We start from the raw sequence: 25,008 nt of genomic DNA, 5'->3' as shown, positions 1-25,008 counted from the left end.
AAATGGCTGCCTCGTCTGGTACCTTTTGTTGGTAGGTTATGTAACCTGTGGAATTTAGAACCCAAAACAGTAATAATTCTCTCATGGACCCAATATTATTTTATTTATATACTAGGGGGCAAAATAAATACTTAATTTTGTTAAGAGAGCAATATAATTTAATAATTATATTTAGGGGCAATAAGGTTAATTGGTGTATTTTTTTTTATGACGCAGTATATAACAGCTATTATTTTATGGCCATATACCAGTGGTTCACAAACTTTTTTGAATCACAGCGCTCTAGAGTATCAGCATTTTTTCCACGGCACCCCTGGGCCAAATTCTAGGCCGTCTCTCAACCTTCTTCAGTGTCATAGTTGGTCACTGTATTTGAGGCGGAATGGCAAAACGTACCACCTGCTGTCCTCCAGGAACTTGTGGACAGTTTGCCAAGAAGGGTGTCTGCAGTAATCACTGCGCAGGGTGGACCTGCAAAGTACAGACGTCAATAAGACGTCACTGATCTATTTGCTGTCAGTGGGCCTGATTCAGACCCGCTTGCAAGCGCTTCAGCGCTCGCAAGCGGGTCCATGGTGGGCTCTGCGCACGCGCAGCAGCCTCACTGCGTGTGTGCAAGCCCCGGAGCGAGAGAGAAATTCTCTCGCTCCGTGGCTCACTACAAAAGAGGCGGCTGACGATATTGATCGACAGCTCGCCCCGTTTTGTAGGCGTGGTGGGGGGGTGGCTTCACAAACAGAGGCGTTCCCAAGCGAACTCCTGCCATTTGTGGGCGGCCCCACAGACATCACCAGTGATGTCAGTGGGAGAGCTTCCGCCTCTATTAGAGCCGGAAGCTCTCTGGGGCTTGCGGCCACGAGACCCTACCATGGTCTCGTCGCAAGCCCCGATGGTCGCGATGGTCTTGACCATCGCTACCATCATCCTGGCCGCTCGCAATAGCTGTGGGTGGTCACCCATAGCTATGCGAGCGGCCAGGAGGCCGCACAAATAAAAAGAAAAAAACGCCCTGTTTCAGAGCGAGCGCTCTTTCAGAGTGTCCGGCTCTGAATCAGGCCCTGTGTCCAATCACTTTTGTCTACATAGCGTATATGCAGGGCTAGATAGTGAAGCGTCAGACCCACCAAAGTATCGGCAGAGAACGTAGTATCACTCAGCTGCCCCTTAAATTAGTAAATAGAAGCAATACCGCATTTCCTATCTCTGCAATAAGCGGCAATAGAAAATCTTTGTTATGGTGGCTTTATAGGAAATAGAGCCGCAATGTATAAAAACTGCGGTGCAATTCTATCTTTTGTTCTATTCTTTGGCTTAAGTTTAGTTCATTTAGCAGACATTCCTCTATGGCTCCCTTGTTAACCTGAAACGCTTCATCTGGTTTACACAATACTGTTCTGATTAGGTTCTATCTATTGTAGTTTTAGTAGAAAACAAGGGTTAAGAAAGCTGAAATGCCTTATATCCAGTAAAATCCTTTCGGGCCATTGGGTGCTGGCTGTAATGTCTGTCTGCAAGTCCCGCTGAGCATTATTAGATGGAATGCTTCAGGTATCAGTCAGTCTTCAGAATATCAAATATCAATCAGAGGTTTGTTTTAACCTAGTATCGGTCAATGCTGCAACTGAAGGACAAATCTATACCGCTCATTGAGTCTCATTCTACTGGAATTATTAGCTATGAGGCATCTCAGGCACATTGTGTTATTTAGGTCCTGCTGACTTTCTGCTGTCTGCTACCACCACATAGCTGCTCCGGTCATTTATTACAAGTGCAGACACAAATATTTTCTGAATTCGGACAGGTCATCCAAAGTCCAGAGTCCATAGAGCTGTCCAGGAAAGTCACGGGCCACGAAAAGTCTTTGGAAGGCCCGCAATTGGGCAGTACAAATCTAACACATTGATTTAATTCAGATAATATCTCTGCTTGAAATGTGCTTTGAAACGTCTGCAAAGGAACACGTAATACATCAAACTGGGGAGTGAAATGTTTAAAGGCTTCTTTTGTGATCAGTAGAGTCCCCTGTGGATCAGAATGGCTACTGTCTGATCTATCCCCTGAAATATCATCACGCCTGCTCACTAAATCAGAATGCCCTCATACGGGACTTAATTCAGTGCTCTGGTGTGTCCAGCCATTTACCCCAGAGCGCTATTGTCTGGACCAGAGTCATATGGGGTGGACTTTTGGGCGCCATGGATAAGTGCCTGCTTTGTCCAGCTCCATTGTAATGGTACAAGCGTAAAACCATGAGTCACGCAGAGTTGGGTTCTGCGAGCCGTTCTCATTGCGAACTCGCACTGCGAATTATATTTACAATTTATTTCCAAACTCGCATTGATTGTCCAGAGTTAATTCGCATTTTTTTGAATGCACACCCCCGAGCAGGTGAAAAGGTAGGGAAAATCTTTATATTAAGGTAAAAATGTTGGGACACATGATTTGTAATGATGTGGGACAGGTATGTGGAGGTGTAAATGATGTGGGACAGGTATGTGGAGGTGTAAATGATGTGGGACAGGTACGTAAAAGTGTAAATGATGTGGGACAGCTATGTAGAGGTGTAAATGATGTGGGACAAGTATGTGGAGGCGTATATGATGTGGGACAGGTACGTGGAGGTGTAAATGATGTGGGATAGGTATGTGGAGATGTAAATGATGTGGGACAGGTACGTGGAGGTGTAAATGATGTGGGACAGACAGGTACGTGGAGATGTAAATGATGTGGGACAGGTACGTGGAGGTGTAAATTATGTGGGACAGGTACATAAAGGTGTAAATGATGTGGAACAGGTATGTAGAGGTGTAAATGATGTGGGACAGGTATGTGGAGGTGTAAATGATGTGGGAGAAGTATGTGGAGGTGTAAATGATGTGGGCACAGGTATGTGAAAGTGTAAATGATGTGGGGCAGGTATGTGGGGGTGTAAATTATGTGGGACAGGTATGTGGAGGTGTAAATGATGTGGGGACAGGTATGTGAGGTGTAAATGATGTGGGGACAGGTATATGGAGGTGTAAATGATGTGGGGCAGGTATGTGGAGATGTAAATGATGTGGGACATAGCTGTAGAGGTGTAAATTATGTGGGAGAGGTATGTGGAGGTGTAAATGATATGGGACAGGTATGTGGAGATGTAAATTATGTGGGACATGGCTGTGGAGGTGTAAATTATGTGGAACAGGTATGTGGCGATGTAAATGATGTGGGAAATGGCTGCGGAGGTGTAAATTATGTGGGACAGGTATACAGAGGTGTAAATGATATGGGACAGGTATGTGGAGATGTAAATTATGTGGGACAGGTATGTGGAGATGTAAATGATGTGGGAAATGGCTGTGGAGGTGTAAATTATGTGGGACAGGTATGTGGAGATGTAAATGATGTGGGAAATGGCTGTGGAGGTGTAAATTATGTGGGACAGGTATATGGAGGTGTAAATGATATGGGACAGGTATGTGGAGGTGTAAATGATGTGGGGACAGGTATGTGGAGGTGTTAATAATGTAGGACTGGTATGTCGAGGAGTAAATGATTTAAGACAGGTTTATGTATTAATGGGAAATTAGTTTTTTGAACTTGCAGATTAAAGGTAACAGTGTTTATTCCACATTTTTTACCAACTTGTATAAAAAAACTGAAAAACTACTATACAGATGTTTTTCTGTATCGCAAAATGGTGGAAAGTCTTAAAGTCTGCAAATTATAGGTCTCTTTTGCAAACAATGATACATATGCTCCTTTCATTTTCTGAAAACCACCATCCTGATGTCATTTTTCAACTATTAATAAAAAGTGCAAAAATCAGCCATTGGACACCTTTCAAGGGAATTGGTATGAAATACCATCGGCCGCATGGCTGGCGGTTCGATTCCCATCAGCGGCAGCCCGACAGAAGCAGAGTGCGACGCAGCGGAAGCCCGACAGCACTGGAAATCCCGATCGTGGATAGGTAAGTATCCACTAACCTAACCTAACCCCCCTAACCCTAACCCCCCTTAGGGGTGCCTAACCCTAACTTCCCACCCAAGTGCCTAACCCTAATCCCCCCTCTAAGTGCCTAACCCTAACCCTCCCTCCCCCTAGCCTAACCCTCCCGGGGGGGTGCCTAACCCTAAGTCCCCCCCGGGAGCCCTAAACCTATCCCTCACCCCCCGCGGCTGTCCGCTCGCGATGCCCGGCATCACTACGATTGTGATGCTGGACGCCGGTCTCCCGGTGTCGGTGAAATGCGGGCGTCTACATCTAGACGCCCGGCATTTCACCGACGCCGGGATAAGACAGTCGGGAAGCCGGCTGCCGGTATTTAGACTTCCCGATTGCTTCCCCTTTCAAGAACCCCCAGTACTTTCCTTATGGCCACTAACAGCCTGCTACATTGTCCTGCTCCCTCAGTTGTCACCACTGGGGTCCAGAATGGTTTCCCCTCTCTTTTATGCACTTCTCCCTAATTACATATTGTAGAAAAGTCGTACATCGTCGCCACGAGTACTGCAAAGTGCAAACTGGAATTTCTAATTGCATCTTGCATTTCTCAGCTACGCGTATAAGTGCAATGTATTCAAGTTTCACAAAAACAAACTCACAACTAATAGGATTGACCCTATAAATAGAAAAGATTACTATGTCACTGCCTTAAACAACGACCACATTGTTAGTGCACTGCACCAGGACCACGTCGTACACTATGGTACAACTCAATCTGCTCATTGTCCAATAGAACTCTCTGTCTATCTCTGCAAAGATGTCAACCTATCTTGCATTACACATCATCTTGTGACAGACAACTGAACTGACATGCAAAGAGGGCGTCTCGAACAGTCAATTTTACCTTTATAATGCAATACACAGCGTGCAACCGTCATGAATTACCCCCACAATAAATTACGTAATTCAAAGAAGTACAGTATCAATGACCGTGTAAGATGACTGCACTCTTGATAACAATGGAAAACTATTTTGAGACTCAAACTATACTGTGACAGTCCATGGTCATACATTGTAGATTGCAAATGTACAAATAACATTTACCTACCAGATCTTCCTTCTGTCCACATAGCTGCTTTGAGAATTATGGGAGTAATTCAGGTCAGTGCGTAAACCAGATGATTTATGTACTAACCCCCTGGTGAGTGAACTGCCCTTGTGATAATGCCATATGATCTAGGTGGCGGGGGTCTGGCACGGTGGTAATGCTCTGCTACGGGCCCTGATCAAAAGTATCATTTTCCATAGATTTTTTTTGGTACTTTACCAATTTGGAGGGTAGACGTGTTATATATAGACTGGGCCCTTTAAACAGATAACGGACAATATATAACTAAACTTTATATATTTACTGTGTGTTACAATCATATCACATGTTTGCACAAGGTTAAGATATTCTGAGTAACTGCATATATCCATGAGTATTACTAAGTATCAGGGGCGTTTTAAGAGAAGAGGGGGCTCGTGTGCAGCCTCTGTTTGGGCCCCCTCCTCTCTGACAGCACACTGAGCACAGTAGATTCTGGCTTCATGCCAGAATCTACTGAGCATGCGCAGGTCTCCGGGAAAATGGCACATGCACCTATCTTCCCAGGGACATCTTTTCTGCACATGCACAGGTCACAGGGAAAATGTCCGCTGCCATTTTCCCAGTGATTTTTTTTGCTGTTCTGCAGCGCCGGTCTGGCGCTGCGGAGCAGCACATCGGGATCTGCGGAGAGGTGAGTATTTTTTAACTATGGGTGCAGGGTGTGCAGTGAGGGCCCCCCTGGACCCAGGGGCCCATGTGCACCGCACACTTTGCACCCATTATAAAGACACCTATGCTAAGTAGGAATATCCCATGTAATGGAACGAACAAGCCCAGTGTCCTCCTGAGAAAGTTTCCATGACTTCATTAAGTATGAACCTGATTTAAAAATTGGCACATGCGGCAAATCACAGAATGTTATATTTGGGCCCAGGTCTCATCCTGTACAGACAGCGCAATTTCTCAGAAAAACAAATAAAGAAAAACCACAAACCCCCTCAACCTGTCCCAGTGCTAGACAGCCTGAGCTCCATTCCATTATAACAGGGATTTATGTGGACTGAGCATGGACCATAGCATGCTATTCCGGAGCAGAAACATTCAAAAGCGTAGAAACCAGCACTGGAATCCAAATAGGATTGTAAATATATGAAATAATCCATTAATAATACAGATTGAAATAACAAGAGATATGGTAAGAACTTACCTTTGTTATCTCTGTTTCTACGAAGTCCATAGGGTCCACAGGGTTGACCTTGGGGTATAGGTTGGGAACCAAATCCGGGCACCACGCAGTTAAAGCTTTTAGCTCCCAGGATGCACTTGGGTCCACTCTCCCTATAACCCCGCCCCCCAGCCAGAGGCACCTCAGATTGTAAGTAGCCAAAGGCCGGAGGAGGAGAGAAAAAGAGAGAGAAAACTGGAACACTCTAGAACCATACTCACAGAAAAGGAGACGGGAAGCCGGTGACCAGTAACACAGCCCATATGAAGCCAGGTGCGCCAGGGCGGGCGCCCTGTGGACCCTATGGACTTCGTAGAAACAGAGATAACAAAGGTAAGTTCTTACCATATCTCTTGTTTTCTACTTCAGGGTCCATAGGGGGTCCACAGGGTTGACCTTGGGGATGTCCCAAAGCAGTTCAACCAAGGGTGGGGACGCTCCTGTGCTGAGAGGAGAATCCGTCGCCAAAAAGGAAGCATCCTGAGAGGCAAAGGAAACCAATGCCTAGAACCTTAAAAAGGTATGGACAGAAGACCACGTGGACACCTAGTAAGGCAAAACAGCCGAGGCGCCACGACGAGCCGCCCACGAGGGTTACACGGCCCGAGAAAAAAACAAGCCTCAACGACAGAAATGCCCACCCATGGGTAGGCCCCTGAGGAAGACATACGAGGCCATCCAGTCAACATTTCATTATAGGCCGGCCATCGTTTCCTGTTAAAACCAGAAACCGCAGACCACCAATAAGGAGTCCGCTTACCATAAGGAACTTGAACGGATCACATAAAGCCAAAGAGGCCGGACCACAGTCCATGAGGCCACAACAGCCGAGAGGACTGGGAACTGAATGGCCATACCATAAGTTCCAGAATAATATGGAACCTAAAAACCACTTTAAGAAGAAACACAGGGCGAGAGCAACTCACACCCTGACATGATGCCCTCCAGAAGAGGGAGCCACATGAGAACGCTCCCCATTCAGACACTCTCCTGGTTGATTTAAACACCCTGAGAGAGAGAGAGCTTAAACAATAGACCATGTAATGGCTATCACAACCAGCGGTTCCATTGACTGTCCCCGGAGGGAACAAAGAACCACTACTAACTCCCCAGGAGTCCCTAGGGAGGACAAGTGGAGACATAATCCAGAAAACACTCCAAAGGATGAACTGGATATCAGAGCGGAGCAATTCCATATCTTAACCATACCGACAGTGTAGAGATCCGCACTGTCAGGAAGGCCAGGCCAAGGGTGAAACCCAAGCCAGCTGGAAGGAATGCCAGAATATCTGGAAATCCTGGACACCGGAGGATCGTATCGACAGGTACGATACCATAAGAATTATGTATGCCACAGTCCGTGGCAGATCCCAGCAAAGTCTGGCCTATCTGCTCTAAACATCTCAATGAAGACAGAGCCAGGGAAGCCCGAGGACCACAGTAGGGGCGCAGTTAAAGACAAGCGATCCAGATCCAGGGAAAAACAAGGACCCTGAGACAACAGGTCCAGATAGTGAAGCAGTAGGAACGGAGCATCGAGGAGGAGACTCCGAAAATCTTAGTACCAGTGATGTCTGGGACGACCTGGAGCCCCCAGAAGGAAAGCCCCTCCGTCTCGAATTAAACTTCCGAAGACCTCGAGGAAGAAGGGAGACCGGAGGACACAGGTACACAAAGTGGAAGGACCACTTCACTGACAAAGAGTCACTGAAGGTAGCTTCAGTACTCCTAGAGCTGGACTGTAACACCGGTAATGTGTGATCGAGTCAGAAGGCCATGGGGATCAATCCCCTCAGGGAGGCCCCCTCTGCTCACCAGGAGTTGAAACCTCTCTTGGAGAAGAGACTAGTCCCCGGGATGCACGCCGTGACGGCTGAGGAAGCCCGCTTCCCAATGGAGAGCTCCGGGAATAAACACCGCAGAGTTGGCCAGGAGAAGACCCTTGGACTATGTCAGAATGGGTGACATTCCTAACATTGCCACCCAACTACCAGTGTTGCCTAGATGGAAGCCACTGTTGTGACACTGTCGGACTGAACCTATTCAGGTTAACCGTGACAAATGGGTTAGGCCAGAGTGAAAGTCCAAGACAGCTTAAAGTATCAACAAGTTAAGTGGCAGGGCAGAAGCGACAGACGTCCAACTGCCCCGAAATGAATGCGGACCAGACACTGTCTTTAGCAAAGAACACCCTGGACGAGATGGCCATAGCCACCCGGACAGAGACCAACTCGCCTCCGTAGAAAGTATCATGGTTCGAACAGCGATCCGATGGAAAAAACTCGATCCATCTGGAGGGGAGTCAATTATGGCAAGGCCTGGAATGGAACTGAGCACATTCCACCCTACCAAAAGGTAGACACTCTGGTAGACCGCGCATCACAAAGAGTAATGACATATGTCGACTGCGTAGATATCCGCACACTCGAAGTTGAAGAGTGGAGATCTTGTCTTACGCCAGAAAAATTCTCAGATTCTGAGAATCCAGCAGTGCTCCCAGATGAAGAAAACCCTGTGAGGGATGCAGGGAGGACTTTTCTGTGACGAGAAGAAGCCCCGGTTATCCTGACCTGGCGGTAAAGTACCTTGGTGATCCTGCTAAAAGTAGGAGACCGTCCAGAGAAAGGAGCATTCGGATACACTGAACAGGTGAACTGTCAGAAAATCCATAAAGCTGGTAAACCCCGGTGGAGTTGAGGACAGCCCCAAAAGGCAGAGCCCGAAACTTACAAGTGTTGCTGTGGCACAGCAAACCTGAACCCATGCTGATGAGAGGGCTCTGTATGTACCCGTAGGTACGTATCCTGAATACTCGGATATACCATAAAATCCCCAGGTTCCAAACATCGGATGATGGAGCATGGACGATTCCACCTGAGTCAAGGCACCGTTGGAATCTGATTCAGGGATTTGAGACAGAGTATAGGCAAAGGAGGACCAGTCGGTCACCGCCCCAAAAAGAAAGTAGAACAACCAGTCCCTCACTGAGATAGTGAGGTTGGCCGAAATAGCTCTGCTTACCACAAAGACTGTATAGCTTTCTGGGATTGTAAGGCCCTGATCAGTTCTGAAGAAGGGCCCGTGTAACAATGCCTGTGAGGAGGCTGCATGAGCAATGAGAGGCCGTTGAGAATCAGTACCTCACTCTGGAAATTCCCCAGATGTAGACCTGTCCCGTCAGGCTGAGGGTATATCCTCAGGTGTAGAAACAGGGTCGTCCGGAAGTCCAGGACTGCTCGGTACTGGATACGGTGGCCCCCGTGGAGGCCGACAGCCTAGGAAAAAACAGGCCTTTAGGCTGACCCTGAGGACAAAAAGACTTAACAGAGTTAGTCCGAATGTAGTGGGAGTAGCTAAAGACGGTATCTCCCCATTAGTGATACTGCCAATGATGCAACGATCTTGTCAAGGTCAGGACCAAACAAGAACTTCCCCCTGGAAGGAGTGTGCACCTCTGCTTTCCCATAACGCAGCCATAGGGTACTGCGGCGGATACAGACGCCGCCGAAACCCTGAAAGTTAGAAGACCGGCATCCCATGAGGTAATCCCACATATGACCACTGCATATTTTGTGAGCGGCAAAAAGATATTTGAACCTCAGACGTGTTGGAGGGGAAAAACGTCACAAAAGCATCACCATGCGATGGCCATGGTAGGACGGGCAACAGGCCCTGAAAACTTGAGTACATTGATTTCAGGCAAAGTTACCACCTACGGATCCGTAAAATTCGTCCAGGCCGGGATGGGAGGCGTATTAATGCCCGTAACCCGATGATTAACATACAAATCCATCCCAGAAGGGGATTTCCATTACTTGTGAGGACCCTCAGGGAATGGGAAACAGGAGGCCTTTGTGACTCCTCGTATCTGGGGACAGCCAGACTCCCGCTATGAGATCCACCCGCTGGGCAGAAAACGGGAGATGTATGATACTGGTGCAGGATCGACATTCTCTATATCCAGAATGAGCCTGGCTACCAGCCCCAAAGCAGGGATAATAATACTTGAGATCGGCTCCCCCCCATGTGAGAGGGAAAGAGCCGAATATACCATCCAGTTCACGGCAGAGCCACTGGTCAGTAACCACAGGGCGTATATCACGCCAATTAGTATTTCGTATAAAACGACATCCACCAGGGTGGCCGTTGTGGTAATCCCTGCAAGGGGAATGACAGACCGATGTGGTATCGGAGGTAATTCATGTACTGTGAAAAACCCCGGCAGGGAGCGATAGTCTGTGACACAGGGGTAAATTGCAAGAAATTGCGAGATACCCCGAGTTCAAAAGGGCAGTATGGTGAAGTAACTCCCAGCGAGTGACGACAATGGGGCCCGCCCGGCGATCCTCAAAGGAGAGGATCCTGAGAAACAACGCCCTTTAAGGGGGTCGTGCAAGGGGCCCGGCACCAGATGGTGCCGCATACGTAAACCTTTCTGAGTTAAAATCCTCCGCACTAATTCCTGCAGGCTATGACTTGCAGGATAGCAATAATGGGTGCAGTATCGTGTGCAATCTCCTGGTCAGATATATCTGACTATCTTGACGGAAATATTAAGCAGCGCCATACCGGTCCTGACTGACGCTAAGATTAGCTGCAGGAACCCATTATCAGCGTACGCAACTCACAGTTCCATCTAAAATATGGCAACGTGCAGCACGCAACAGTATGTGACAAACCTCACAGATATTAACAAATATATATATGTGAGGTCTCAGAACCACCCCAGGTACACCTGTATTAGGGCAGATAAAGAAAAGGGATAGATATACACTGACAGGTGAGAGAAAAAGCAGACAGTCAGCACTAGCATAAGTCACATACAATGCAGAAAAATATATATACATACATAAGCATGACATATAATATACTGCACAATGTCGCTACATTCAACTGCCCAGATTCAGTGTCTGGGAAGGCTATAGCGCTGTGTACACTCACCCAAAATGGCCAGGTACGCAGGGGGACTGGGCTCACTGACATCCTAAGAGTTCTGCAGCACCACAGAGAGAAAATGGCCGCTGGAGACCTCAGAAGAAGCGTGGCCCGCGGAGGAAGCAGCTCAGCGACGCCAGACTGTATTATTGAAAGGCGCGCTGAGCTGAGGGGAGGAGCCGCTAGACAGGGAAGGCTTCCTCCCCTGGCTAGCAATTAACCCCCGGGGGTGCCGGCTCCCGCTGCCGCTATAATCCCTGGTGGGCTGTGGACACGCGGGGTATGCCTCCATGGAGGGGGAGCCCGCCGCCACCGCTAGCGCCTCCGGTCTGTCCCCAGAGACCGGAGGCATAAGGCTGCATGTACACGCGGGTCACCGCAAGCGGTGACCACGCGACTTACCTGTCCCCGTCGATCCGGCAGCAGCCCAGGGATTCCTCCAGAGCCCGGCTAGTACAGACTCTGGGGTCCCGCTGCGATCCCCAGATCTGTACTGGCGTCGCAGCGCCGGCGGGGTGTAGGAGCGGCAGCTCAGACGTCCATTGGACAGTCTGATGCTGCCGCTCTGAAGAGTAGTAAAAAAATAATAAAATAAAACTCTTTTAAGCTTAGGGGCTGCTAAGCAGCCCCCCTGCAGTAACGGTGACCCGACTCCGGCCGGGCACCAACTTAAACTGAGGTGCCTCTGGCTGGGGGGCGGGGTTATAGGGAGAGTGGACCCAAGTGCATCCTGGGAGCTAAAAGCTTTAACTGCGTGGTGCCCGGATTTGGTTCCCAACCTATACCCCAAGGTCAACCCTGTGGACCCCCTATGGACCCTGAAGTAGAAATAAACTTATAAATCCATATAAGTGACTATTCATTCAGAACCCCGATAATTAACATTCTGACTCGCTGTGGCTACTGGAGCCAGTCATCATTGCTCCGGCGCGGTGACAGCTGGTGCGATATCTGCTATCCCCGCGAGCCATTTCACTGCTCCTTTTCAGCGCAGTGAATCTTTTCACTGCTCCTGTCGGAGCAGTGACAGGACTGCGCATGCGTGACCTACAGGTTACGCATGCGCACAAGCGTCCGACGTACGGCGGAAGGAGCCAGACAGGGGCGGACGGATCCGAAAGGATCCCTCATCACAACCCGGAACTCCTTCCCATAGGGAAGGAGCGGGTTGCGATGCCGGAGCAGTGATGATGAATAGGCCCCTGTGTAAGTAGTTCCAATAGCAGCTCTGGCAGTTTTCCTCTGATCCCCACAGTGGGGCTGATAATCCATTGCACGCAAAGCGGCTATAGGCACGGGCAGCCGCAGAAGCCTGGTTTACTACCTTATGATAACGCAAGAATCTGTTGGGCTAATGTGTAGATTTGTGCACCTGCATGCGGAAACCCATGCTCCTACTGACTGTACGCCGGCCGCCATAACTGTCATCATTAGTATCAGCGGTTGTACCTGCCCCATGCTAGATGTAAGAGATCTATCAGACACTGCCCGCCCTTCCCGCGTAAGCACGGCTCACAATCGCATGGAGGTATAGATACACGCCCGCAACACTAACATGACACTCCCAAGACAATCCCATGACACTGTCACACGTCAGGGCGGTTCCATGCGCCCGCATTGTCCCCACCTAGCTGGCACCCCGAAACGTCCAATTTCAAGGAAAGACAGATCCAGCCAAGTTCCGTCTGATTTAGAATTAGAGATGAGCGGTTCGGTTCTACTCTGTTCTTTTGGCCAAATTAGTGCAAGTTTGGATTTACCTTATTGGCTACCCGAAACACGTGACAGCCGGATAGCCAATAAGACGCCACTTTTCAGATCTGAACGGTACCGAGTAGAACCAAGCCACTTGTCTCTTCTTAGAATAGGACAGACATACCATCAATATAACACATAAATTCGCATCTGTGCATGTGTCGTAGTCAAAAATTTGCCATTTTGCGCCCATGCAATGTAACCCGACCGAAGCAGAATCTGCCCCATTAAGTCCCTTTTTAGCTTGGGGAGGTTTTTGGTGTGAATCACGTGATCCTTCTAAATGAGGTACAGGGAGTTTGTCGGGGGCTCTTTAATAATTAAACAGCATTTTAGTCCCAGAATTACGGCGTTACAGTACTTTATGAAAATAGAATAATGGCTTCAAATAGAAAAACACTGTTCAGAATCTGCGTTTTGCCCCCAAAACACCCTGAATGCGTCAGACTCACCGGTCAGATTTCTTAGCCCGAGCTCCCGCAGCCCCAATTTTCCATCCTTTAGGTAGTTCAGGAAGATGACCAGGGCGTAGCGGTCCTCATACAGTTTGGTTCCGCGAATGATGCGCAGGTTCTCGAGCGGGAGGTAGTCAAACTGATTAAGAGCCACAAGGACATATCCCGTCACTTCCCGAATGGACTGCAAGAGAAGAAAATGAGGTCTTAATTAGTCCTCCTAAGAGGTTACCATGAACATAGCAGTAAATCTATTTCTATATTTGCTTAAGTCTTTGTTCTACCTTCTCGGAGCAGTAGTGGGGGCAGAGGGAGGATCAAGCAGTCTCTTTTGCTGAGCTTGAAAACGTTAAAAATTCAGATTTCCGGTACAAATAATATCCACTGCTAACCTGATAACAGTTTCTGATTACAAAATTGTGAGTTTTATCCCTTTTTTGGGGGGAACTCGGGATAATATATTGAAGCTCTTGACTGTGGGCGTAAAGATGGCCACACACATAGCAATCTGCACACGATCAGTCGATGTGTACGATTTGTGTACGATTTCCCTTGAAACTCTCCCCGTAAGCTCTGCATACGATTTGGTGTCCGATCTTCATACGATCTCTCCTGCAGTCAGACTTTCACAGTGCATCACCTCCTAGATTGTCAGATCTGCCCTACTGCACGGCAGATCTGACGATGCGATGTGCGATCAGCGGGGACGCGCATTGCATCGTGAGTGGGGACTCACGATTTACTCACAATTTGGCCATATTTTACACGATTTGTCGTTCCAATGTGTCGGAATCGGCCAGATCGGGTAAAACATTGCTATGTGTGTGGCCAGCATTACACTTTGCTTGTGGTATGCAGATATCGCATTTTGTTATATTTGTATGTATCTGTTTTGTGTAACATTCTAAATAGTTCTAAACCTGCTTAAATTTCATGCACTTAAACAGGTGCACACCAGTACAGTCTGCCGTTGTGTATGGATCATACTTTATATTGTTGCTTTTATTTCACAAAAACAACGCATTTATTAGATTATCACCTAGCATTGAAAGCCAATTTCTTTGCACTATTGTCGATATTTTTCGTTGGCGGAACCTCTGCACGCAGCTGATGGATTTGCAGGCAATTCTCAAATGAGATGCCCCCCCTCTGCCATTCCTCAGTACTGTAAATGGTGGAGTCGTCTAGACCAGTTTACTCTATTGCCTAGAACACTTTAGGTATTGATTAAACTGGGAATGAAACCTTTCATGGCTATAATTATGATTAGCTCTATGTGACCATAAGTGTCTCATCCTACTGCATAAGCAACATTTTCCAGTCTGTATGTAACGTTTAACAGTGAAACAGTTGTAGAAGAAGTTTTAGATGTAATTGGCAAATCAATACACCAGGTCCAGGTTCCCTGTACTCCTTTGCTAGGTGATTAATCAAGGCTTTACATATATTTCATATAATGTCAGTAATATATTTGTCCAGCCCTGAATATCACTTCACGTCTTCTGGGACAATCCCTCATTTCTTTTTATGTCACAGGCGAGGAGCATCTTACCGCTTCTGTCACCTGTACAGGGGGAGGAGGGTTATTACAACGGCTATTTATCTTCCATTACAAATAATATGTAGAAAGAAAAATCAATGTGCACTCAAGAGGAGATTACAGATAACTCAGGAGCACCTCATGTCTCTGTTTATTATCATTATTCATACAATGTTTGCAGCACCACACAGTATGCAGGAGATTTATATGGGCAGAAGTAGCTCTTACATTTTCTCTATTGCAAAAATTATTATATTATTATCCTATTTATTACACTAAATTCCAATATAGTCTGGTGTGACTCTGTGGCGTAAGTTCATCCCAGATGCCCGAAGGCAAGTTATTGTTTGGTGTCTCCCCCTTAAAAAAGGGAATATAATAATTATTATTAGGCTTATTTACTAAAGTAAATTTGCTGAATATCTCCCCCCCCCCATTATTCGGTTATATACAGCTATGCATTAGTCACAGATAAGATAGTGTCCTGTATAGTGCAATTAGCATGAGGCTCAGAGTCCTCCTGATGGAGGTGAAAGCCATCTGATGTGAGGTGGGGAGCCCTTCTGATACCCCGATGGATGGGAAAATCACCTGATGTGGGGGCTTTGAGGACTGAGTTTGAGTCAAGATACTGTAAGGCTGCTACTGTGGTGGAACCACAAATCACAAAATGCCCAGTCTATTGCAGACTGTTTCACATGCCGGGAAGATGCTCCACCAGGCCCCTGCCTCCCATGCCCTCTTACCAGCAGCTCTGTCTGGTTCAGCCTTCTTGACATCCAGCTCCTGGAAGATCGGGCAGCCACGCTTATGCTCCGGTCCGCCACACAGGTCCGCGGCTCGAGCTGCCACCAGGGAGCATTGGGACGGGGAGTTGTGGGTTAGGGGGGGCACCAGAGTCACACTGGCATGAGAAGCTGCTGAGGAGCAGTGACACCAATGAGCGGGGACAGGCTATAGATAGATGGAAGCAGCAGCTGATGGTCTGACATGGAGCCCTCCACTAGTATATGGTTATGGTAGCTTCTCAGGTGCCGGGAAGAGGTGCCATGTATTGGGCGGCCATGACGGTACACTCCAGGTACATATTTACAGCCCTAAGTTGGGTGAATATATTGTGGGCAATGGAGGAGGTGCCCCTTCAGTGCTGGCACCAGGCGGCAGACGCCTACATTGTCTCCCATAGTTCTGCCCCCTGGTGTGACTCTACCTGGTCAACACTGAATAGTACCCATGAATTCGGAGATTAAACCTGATGTACAACACTTACTTATAAATCGGTGGGCAAGGTTTAAATGTGTATAGCTACTGTATCAATTTGTTATTTAAATGTTTTCTATGTGAAATGTGAACATGTATGGGAGCATATTTATTAATACATTTTTGTAGGATATCCCCCCAAAACACCCTGAATATATGTACGGAAATACTGTATTTGCTGCAGTCCCCCATTCTAGTTTGCAAAATGCCAAATTCACCAAGTTCCGTAATGCTAAGAATTTCTTGTTGGCACCCCTGGCTGACTCCAACCTGAGAGGGAGCCATCGCTGCCGCAATCCCAAAGGTAAGTAGTGGGGTTAGGGGGAGGGTTAAGCACTAGGTGGAAGGTTAGGGTTGGGCACTAGGGGGAGAGGGATAGGATTAGTGTGCAGGGAGGGAGAGGTTAGGTTTAGGCACTAGTGGGGAGGTTAGGTTTAGACAGGGCCATATTAAGGCCTGTGGGGGCCCTTGGACATCAAACTATTGGGGGCCCTTTGAAAGTGCGCTCTTTCTATCTCTCTCTCTATATATATATATGGATCAGATCCAAAAAGTCTGCACTCTCTTCTGATCCATAAAGTTGAGGTGCTCAATTAAAAACCATTTCAAAGTCCAAATATATAAAAAAAATTAATAAATTGGCACTCACCAGGTAATGACAAAGATGTGTGTACAGTACAAACAAGCAGCGGCACTCGGACACTATTTTCAGTGTCGAAAAAAGTGTATTCACACAAGTTACATTTTGCAAAAGTAACTTGTGCTGTATATATAGATCAACTGACCCAGAGGGCACCGTAGCTACGAGAACTAAGGTGGTGAGTGCCAGTCCGATTGGAGTCTGTATATATATATATAGCATCAAAGCATCAGATATTTTTCTGTACCCTTCCCCAGATTTGTGCTTCGAGACAATCCTATCTCCGAGGTCTACAGACAATTCCTTGGACTTCATGCTTGGTTTGTGCTCTGACATGCACTGTCAAGTGTGGGACCTTATACAGACATGTGTATGCCTTTCAAAATCATGTCCAAACAACTGAATATACCACAGGTGGAATCCAATTAAGCTGTAGGAACATCTCAAGGATGGTCAGTGGAAACAGGATGCACCTGAGCTCAATTTTGAGCTTCATGGCAAAGGCCGTGAATACTTATGTACATGTGATTTCGTAGTTGTTTTTTTTTATTAAATTAGCAAAAATATAAAAAAAAACTTTTTACAAGTTGTCATTATGGGGCATTGTGTGTTGAATTTTGAGGACAAAAATCCTGCAAAATGACCTGGATTTGGAACTTTTTATCCTTGATAACTAGACCCCAAAAGAATTTACCCCTTATCTCCAGCTTAACTCAGGAAGTGGTCAGGTTGGAAGTGGGCTGGGTTAGATTAATGTGTAATAATGGTTTCACCCAGCCCTCCCCCCCGCTGCCTAACCCTTCCCCTAGAAGCCTAACCCTAATAATTACCATCAGGATGCCAACGGTTTGGTCCTGGTGCCGGGATTCCAACTGCCATTCACATCCCTTACATTTATATGTGGTGTTGCCCCATCAACAGTGTAGCCTCTTTAATGCCATTTCTTTACCAATCCGGTGTCCCCCTGACAATGCTGCTTTCCTTTATAGCCGGTGTCTGGTTTTATCTGGCAGCTTAAAATGCAGACTTACTGTACTTTACATTTCCAATATATTCACATAGTGTGTAAGACAAAAAAAACTATTGATTTTCTTTGTGTCCCGCTCTGACATGCACATGTGTAAATGATAGTTGTTGTCAATAAGTTAATGACTCAGGAAGGCATCAATCATCTGTCAAGGATTTGGGATCTGAATGAGAGAAGAGCCCTGTGACTAAATAAGTTTGTCCCTGTCACCACACAGTACCACAGTGAGGAAAACAAAGAGGCAATGGACTATGGAGCATTTACCTCTTCATCTGAAGATGTCACAAGATAGAACAGAGGGGGACAGTACGCTCTATAGGTACAGAGGGGAAATGTGTGAGAATAAGTACACCCTATAGGTACAGAGGGGAAATGTGTGAGAATAAGTACACCCTATAGGTACAGAGGGGAAATGTGTGAGAATAAGTACACCCTATAAGTACAGAGGAGAAATGTGTGAGAATAAGTACACCCTATAGATACAGAGGAGAAATATGTGAGAATAAGTACACCCTATAGGTACAGAGGAGAAATGTGTGAAAATAAGTACACCCTATAAATACAGAGCAGAAATATATGAGAATAAGTACACCCTATAAGTACAGAGGGGAAATGTGTGCGAATAAGTACACCCTATAAATACAGAGCAGAAATATATGAGAATAAGTACACCCTATAAATACAGAAGGGAAATGTGTGACAATAAGTACACCCTATAAGTACAGAGGGGAAATGTGTGAGAATAAGTACACCCTATAGGTACAGAGGAGAAATATGTGAGAATAAGTACACCCTATAGGTACAGAGGGGAAATGTGTTAGAATAAGTACACCCTATAAATACAGAGCAGAAATATATGAGAATAAGTACACCCTATAAATACAGAGCAGAAATATATGAGAATAAGTACACCATATAAATACAGAGGGGAAATATGTGAGAATATGTACACCCTATAGGTACAGAGGAGAAATATGTGAGAATAAGTACACCCTGTAGGTACAGAGGATAAATATGTGAGAATGAGTACATCCTATAAATACAGAGGGGAAATATGAGAGAATAAGTACACCCTATAGATACAGAGGGGAAATGTGTGAGAATAAGTACACCCTATAGGTACAGAGGGGCAATGTTTTAGATTATGTACACCCTATAAATACAGAGTATAAATATATGAGAATAAGTACACCCTATAAATACATAGTGGAAATATGTGAGAATAAGTACACCCTATAAATACAGAGCAGAAATATAGGAGAATAAGTACACCTTATAAAAACAGAGGGGAAATATAGGAGAATAAGTACACCCTATAGGTACACAGGAGAAATGTGTAAGAATAAGTACACCCTATAAATACAGAGCAGAAATATATGAGAATAAGTACACCCTATAAATACAGAGCAGAAATATATGAGAATAAGTACACCATATAAATACAGAGGGGACATATGTGAGAATAAGTACACCCTATAGGTACAGAGGAGAAATGTGTGAGAATAAGTACATCCTATAAATACAGAGCAGAAATATATGAGAATAAGTACACCCTATAGGTACAGAGGAGAAATATGTGAGAATAAGTACACTCTATAGGTACAGAGGAGAAATGTGTGAGAATAAGTACACCCTATAGGTACAGAGGAGAAATATGTGAGAATAAGTACACCCTATAGGTACAGAGGAGAAATATGTGAGAATAAGTACACCCTATAAATACAGAGGAGAAATATGTGAGAATAAGTACACCCTATAGGTACAGAGGGGAAATGTGTTAGAATAAGTACACCCTATAGGTACAGAGGAGAAATGTGTGAGAATAAGTACACCCTATAGGTACAGAGGGGAAATGTGTGAGAATAAGTACACCCTATAGGTACAGAGGGGAAATGTGTTAGAATAAGTACACCCTATAGGTACAGAGGAGAAATGTGTGAGGATAAGTACACCCTATAGGTACAGAGGAGAAATGTGTGAAAATAAGTACACCCTATAGGTACAGAGGAGAAATGTGTGAGAATAAGTACACCCTATAAGTACAGAGGAGAAATGTGTGAGAATAAGTACACCCTATAGATACAGAGGAGAAATATGTGAGAATAAGTACACCCTATAGGTACAGAGGAGAAATGTGTGAAAATAAGTACACCCTATAAATACAGAGCAGAAATATATGAGAATAAGTACACCCTATAAGTACAGAGGGGAAATGTGTGCGAATAAGTACACCCTATAAATACAGAGCAGAAATATATGAGAATAAGTACACCCTATAAATACAGAAGGGAAATGTGTGACAATAAGTACACCCTATAAGTACAGAGGGGAAATGTGTGAGAATAAGTACACCCTATAGGTACAGAGGAGAAATATGTGAGAATAAGTACACCCTATAGGTACAGAGGGGAAATGTGTTAGAATAAGTACACCCTATAAATACAGAGCAGAAATATATGAGAATAAGTACACCCTATAAATACAGAGCAGAAATATATGAGAATAAGTACACCATATAAATACAGAGGGGAAATATGTGAGAATATGTACACCCTATAGGTACAGAGGAGAAATATGTGAGAATAAGTACACCCTGTAGGTACAGAGGATAAATATGTGAGAATGAGTACATCCTATAAATACAGAGGGGAAATATGAGAGAATAAGTACACCCTATAGATACAGAGGGGAAATGTGTGAGAATAAGTACACCCTATAGGTACAGAGGGGCAATGTTTTAGATTATGTACACCCTATAAATACAGAGTATAAATATATGAGAATAAGTACACCCTATAAATACATAGTGGAAATATGTGAGAATAAGTACACCCTATAAATACAGAGCAGAAATATAGGAGAATAAGTACACCTTATAAAAACAGAGGGGAAATATAGGAGAATAAGTACACCCTATAGGTACACAGGAGAAATGTGTAAGAATAAGTACACCCTATAAATACAGAGCAGAAATATATGAGAATAAGTACACCCTATAAATACAGAGCAGAAATATATGAGAATAAGTACACCCTATAAATACAGAGCAGAAATATATGAGAATAAGTACACCATATAAATACAGAGGGGACATATGTGAGAATAAGTACACCCTATAGGTACAGAGGAGAAATGTGTGAGAATAAGTACATCCTATAAATACAGAGCAGAAATATATGAGAATAAGTACACCCTATAGGTACAGAGGAGAAATATGTGAGAATAAGTACACTCTATAGGTACAGAGGAGAAATGTGTGAGAATAAGTACACCCTATAGGTACAGAGGAGAAATATGTGAGAATAAGTACACCCTATAGGTACAGAGGAGAAATATGTGAGAATAAGTACACCCTATAAATACAGAGGAGAAATATGTGAGAATAAGTACACCCTATAGGTACAGAGGGGAAATGTGTTAGAATAAGTACACCCTATAGGTACAGAGGAGAAATGTGTGAAAATAAGTACACCCTATAGGTACAGAGGAGAAATGTGTGAGAATAAGTACACCCTATAAATACAGAGCAGAAATATATGAGAATAAGTACACCCTATAAGTACAGAGGGGAAATGTGTGCGAATAAGTACACCCTATAAATACAGAGCAGAAATATATGAGAATAAGTACACCCTATAAATACAGAGGGGAAATGTGTGACAATAAGTACACCCTATAAGTACAGAGGGGAAATGTGTGAGAATAAGTACACCCTATAGGTACAGAGGAGAAATATGTGAGAATAAGTACGCCCTATAGGTACAGAGGGGAAATGTGTTAGAATAAGTACACCCTATAAATACAGAGCAGAAATATATGAGAATAAGTACACCCTATAAATACAGAGCAGAAATATATGAGAATAAGTACACCATATAAATACAGAGGGGAAATATGTGAGAATATGTACACCCTATAGGTACAGAGGAGAAATATGTGAGAATAAGTACACCCTGTAGGTACAGAGGATAAATATGTGAGAATAAGTACATCCTATAAATACAGAGGGGAAATATGAGAGAATAAGTACACCCTATAGATACAGAGGGGAAATGTGTGAGAATAAGTACACCCTATAGGTACAGAGGGGCAATGTTTTAGATTATGTACACCCTATAAATACAGAGTATAAATATATGAGAATAAGTACACCCTATAAATACATAGGGGAAATATGTGAGAATAAGTACACCCTATAAAAACAGAGGGGAAATATGTGAGAATAAGTACACCCTATAGGTACACAGGAGAAATGTGTAAGAATAAGTACACCCTATAAATACAGAGCAGAAATATATGAGAATAAGTACACCCTATAAATACAGAGCAGAAATATATGAGAATAAGTACACCATATAAATACAGAGGGGACATATGTGAGAATAAGTACACCCTATAGGTACAGAGGAGAAATGTGTGAGAATAAGTACACCCTATAAATACAGAGCAGAAATATATGAGAATAAGTACACCCTATAGGTACAGAGGAGAAATATGTGAGAATAAGTACACTCTATAGGTACAGAGGAGAAATGTGTGAGAATAAGTACACCCTATAGGTACAGAGGAGAAATATGTGAGAATAAGTACACCCTATAGGTACAGAGGAGAAATATGTGAGAATAAGTACACCCTATAAATACAGAGGGGAAATATGTGAGAATAAGTACACGCTATAGGTACAGAGGAGAAATGTGTGAGAATAAGTACACCCTATAGGTACAGAGGAGAAATGTGTGAGAATAAGTACACCCTATAAATACAGAGCAGAAATATATGAGAATAAGTACACCCTATAAATACAGAGCAGAAATATATGAGAATAAGTACACCCTATAAATACAGAGCAGAAATATATGAGAATAAGTACACCCTATAAATACAGAGGGGAAATATGTGAGAATGAGTACACCCTATAGGTACAGAGGAAAAATGTGTGAGAATAAGTACACCCTATAGGTACAGAGGAGAAATGTGTGAGAATAAGTACACCCTATAAGTACAGAGGGGAAATGTGTGCGAATAAGTACACCCTATAAATACAGAGCAGAAATATATGAGAAAACAGGAGACTATCCAGTGACTGAACTACAACTCTGAGCACTGTTTGATCCAGTCGGTGTTAGATCTAAAACACTGTCAAGAGATGGCAGCATGTTGGGAGTTGTCATCCACAAGAAAGAAGGTTATGTAACAGCCTTGGCTAAAGCTTGACAAGAGAAGCTGCCCTCCGGAAACTCAGTACAATTATCCCAATCACATTCCCCTCCCGTAAAGCTGACATAACGGAACAAAAAGAAGTAATTAATGCCCAGTGGAAAACATAGGACTGAACAGATTAACATATGTTCTGGAGTAGAAATAACTTATTTTATGAAAGTGCCTATAGAGCAAACAGTTAGTTGTTATTTTTAGCATGCTATTGCCTTTTGTTTTGTGTTTTTTGTAAGAAATAACAAAAAAATCAAGCAGAGCGAAATCTACAATAGGGAACACAGATGACTAAACTTGTAAAATGGGCAGCACAGATGGTGTAGTGGTTAGCATTACTGCCTCACGGCACTGAGGTCGTGGGTTCGGTTCCCACTACGGCCCTAACTGTGTGGAGTGTGTATATTTGCCCTGTGTTTGCGTGGGTTTCCTCTGGGTACTCCGGTTTCCTCCCACACTCCAAAAATATACTGGTAGGTTAATTGGCTCCCAACACAAATGAACCCTAGTGTGTATGTGTGTGAGCATGTGGTAGGGAATATAGATTGTAAGCTCCACTGGAGCAGGGACTGATTGGTACGTCCTCATCTCGAATACTGTGTTCAGTTCTGGAGGCCATATCTCCAGAAGGATATTAATACATTAGAGACTGTACAAAGAAGGACAACTAAAATGGTACAAGGTCTACACCACAAAACGTACCAGGAAAGACTAAAAGATCTTAATATGTATAGTTTGGAGCAGAGAAGGGAAAGGGGGGACATGATAGAAACATTCAAATATATAAAGGGTTTTAACAAGGTAAAGGAAGGAGACATTCTTCAAAGAAAGAGAAGTATTAGAACAAAAGGACATGTTCTGAAACTGGAGGGTGATAGGTTCAGGGGAAATTCGAGGAAAAATTACTTCACAGAAAGGGTAGTGGACAAGTGGAATAGCCTCCCATCAGAGGTGGTAGAGACTAAGACAGTAGAGAAATTTAAACATGCATGGGATAGACATAAGGATATCCTTCAGAAGAAGTAAGGATCAATAAGGGTTGATGTAATAATATGTTTAAAAATGAGGCAAACCAGATGGGCCAAGTGGTTCTTATCTTCCGTCAAATTCTATGTTTCTATGGACAAATATTCTCTCTGTAAACGCGCTGCGGAATATGTGTCCGCTATATAAATAACTGGTAATAAATAATAAATCAATAAAATCATGCATGTTTGTTACATTACATGTATCTATTAAAGGCAATGTCCACACAAAAAAAAAATATCTCCCAAGTGGGGGCAATTCAATGTTTTCGGCTGGCGGCCGGTACTGCAATTCTATTGTTGCTCCATTAGGGCGCGAAGTGCCACCGGCAGTTCTTCCCTCCCCCTCCTGAGGAAGCGAGCAGAAATGTGCGATAGAGCCTGGCATTGGGCGCCCAAATGGGAGTTTGCCCATTGTACATGGCTAAACCTGGTCTAAATACCGGTAAAGAGCGTGATAATTAATTGGCGCCCAAAACAAATGAATGGCAACAGTGGGCGGCCATTACTTACCGTGACATAAGAAACAATTGAATCGCCCCCTATGAGTCTCTGGCACATCATACCAAAATACAGTATCATCACTACAACAGACACTTTATTAGACTCCAAGCACTGCCATTGCCGTGTAGTATAGCATAGGCAGGAGGCTGGGGAGAATGGGAGCTCCTGATTGGCTAGATGGGAGTAATGTATCTGATGTACATCTACTCTATACCTAGGATTGTGCCCATTTCTCAATAGCGACCAATTGCACAGTCCAATTCCTGGCTTCCTGCTTTTTAGATACAATTCTAATCACCTGCTTTCAGTGTCGGACTGGGGCATGCAGGTCCCACCAGGAAATACAGTGCTAAGGGCCCAAGCTTAAGGGGTGTGGCCAGCCACCAAAGAGGGTGAGGCTAGCCACAACAG

At 44.5% G+C, this 25,008-nt stretch overlaps 1 protein-coding gene across 3 annotated transcripts in view; it reads right to left on the bottom strand.

Annotated features, from left to right (window-relative positions):
- The window catches only part of ERBB4 (erb-b2 receptor tyrosine kinase 4), a 1,059,049-nt gene that overhangs the window by 490,953 nt on the left and 543,088 nt on the right, over positions 1–25,008 (bottom strand). For all 3 annotated transcript variants that reach the window (XM_088474081.1, XM_088474078.1, XM_088474079.1), the window contains exon 3: positions 13,388–13,574. In XM_088474081.1, coding sequence (XP_088330207.1) covers positions 13,388–13,574 — 187 coding nt within the window. The remainder of the gene's footprint in view (positions 1–13,387; positions 13,575–25,008) is intronic.

Source organism: Taudactylus pleione, unplaced genomic scaffold (genome assembly GCF_031769625.1).
Source record: "Taudactylus pleione unplaced genomic scaffold, aTauple2 ptg000147l, whole genome shotgun sequence".
In the NCBI taxonomy this organism is placed as follows: domain Eukaryota; kingdom Metazoa; phylum Chordata; class Amphibia; order Anura; family Myobatrachidae; genus Taudactylus; species Taudactylus pleione.
The sequence above is the reverse complement of the archived record's forward strand: the minus strand, read 5'-3'. Positions and strand labels throughout refer to the sequence as shown.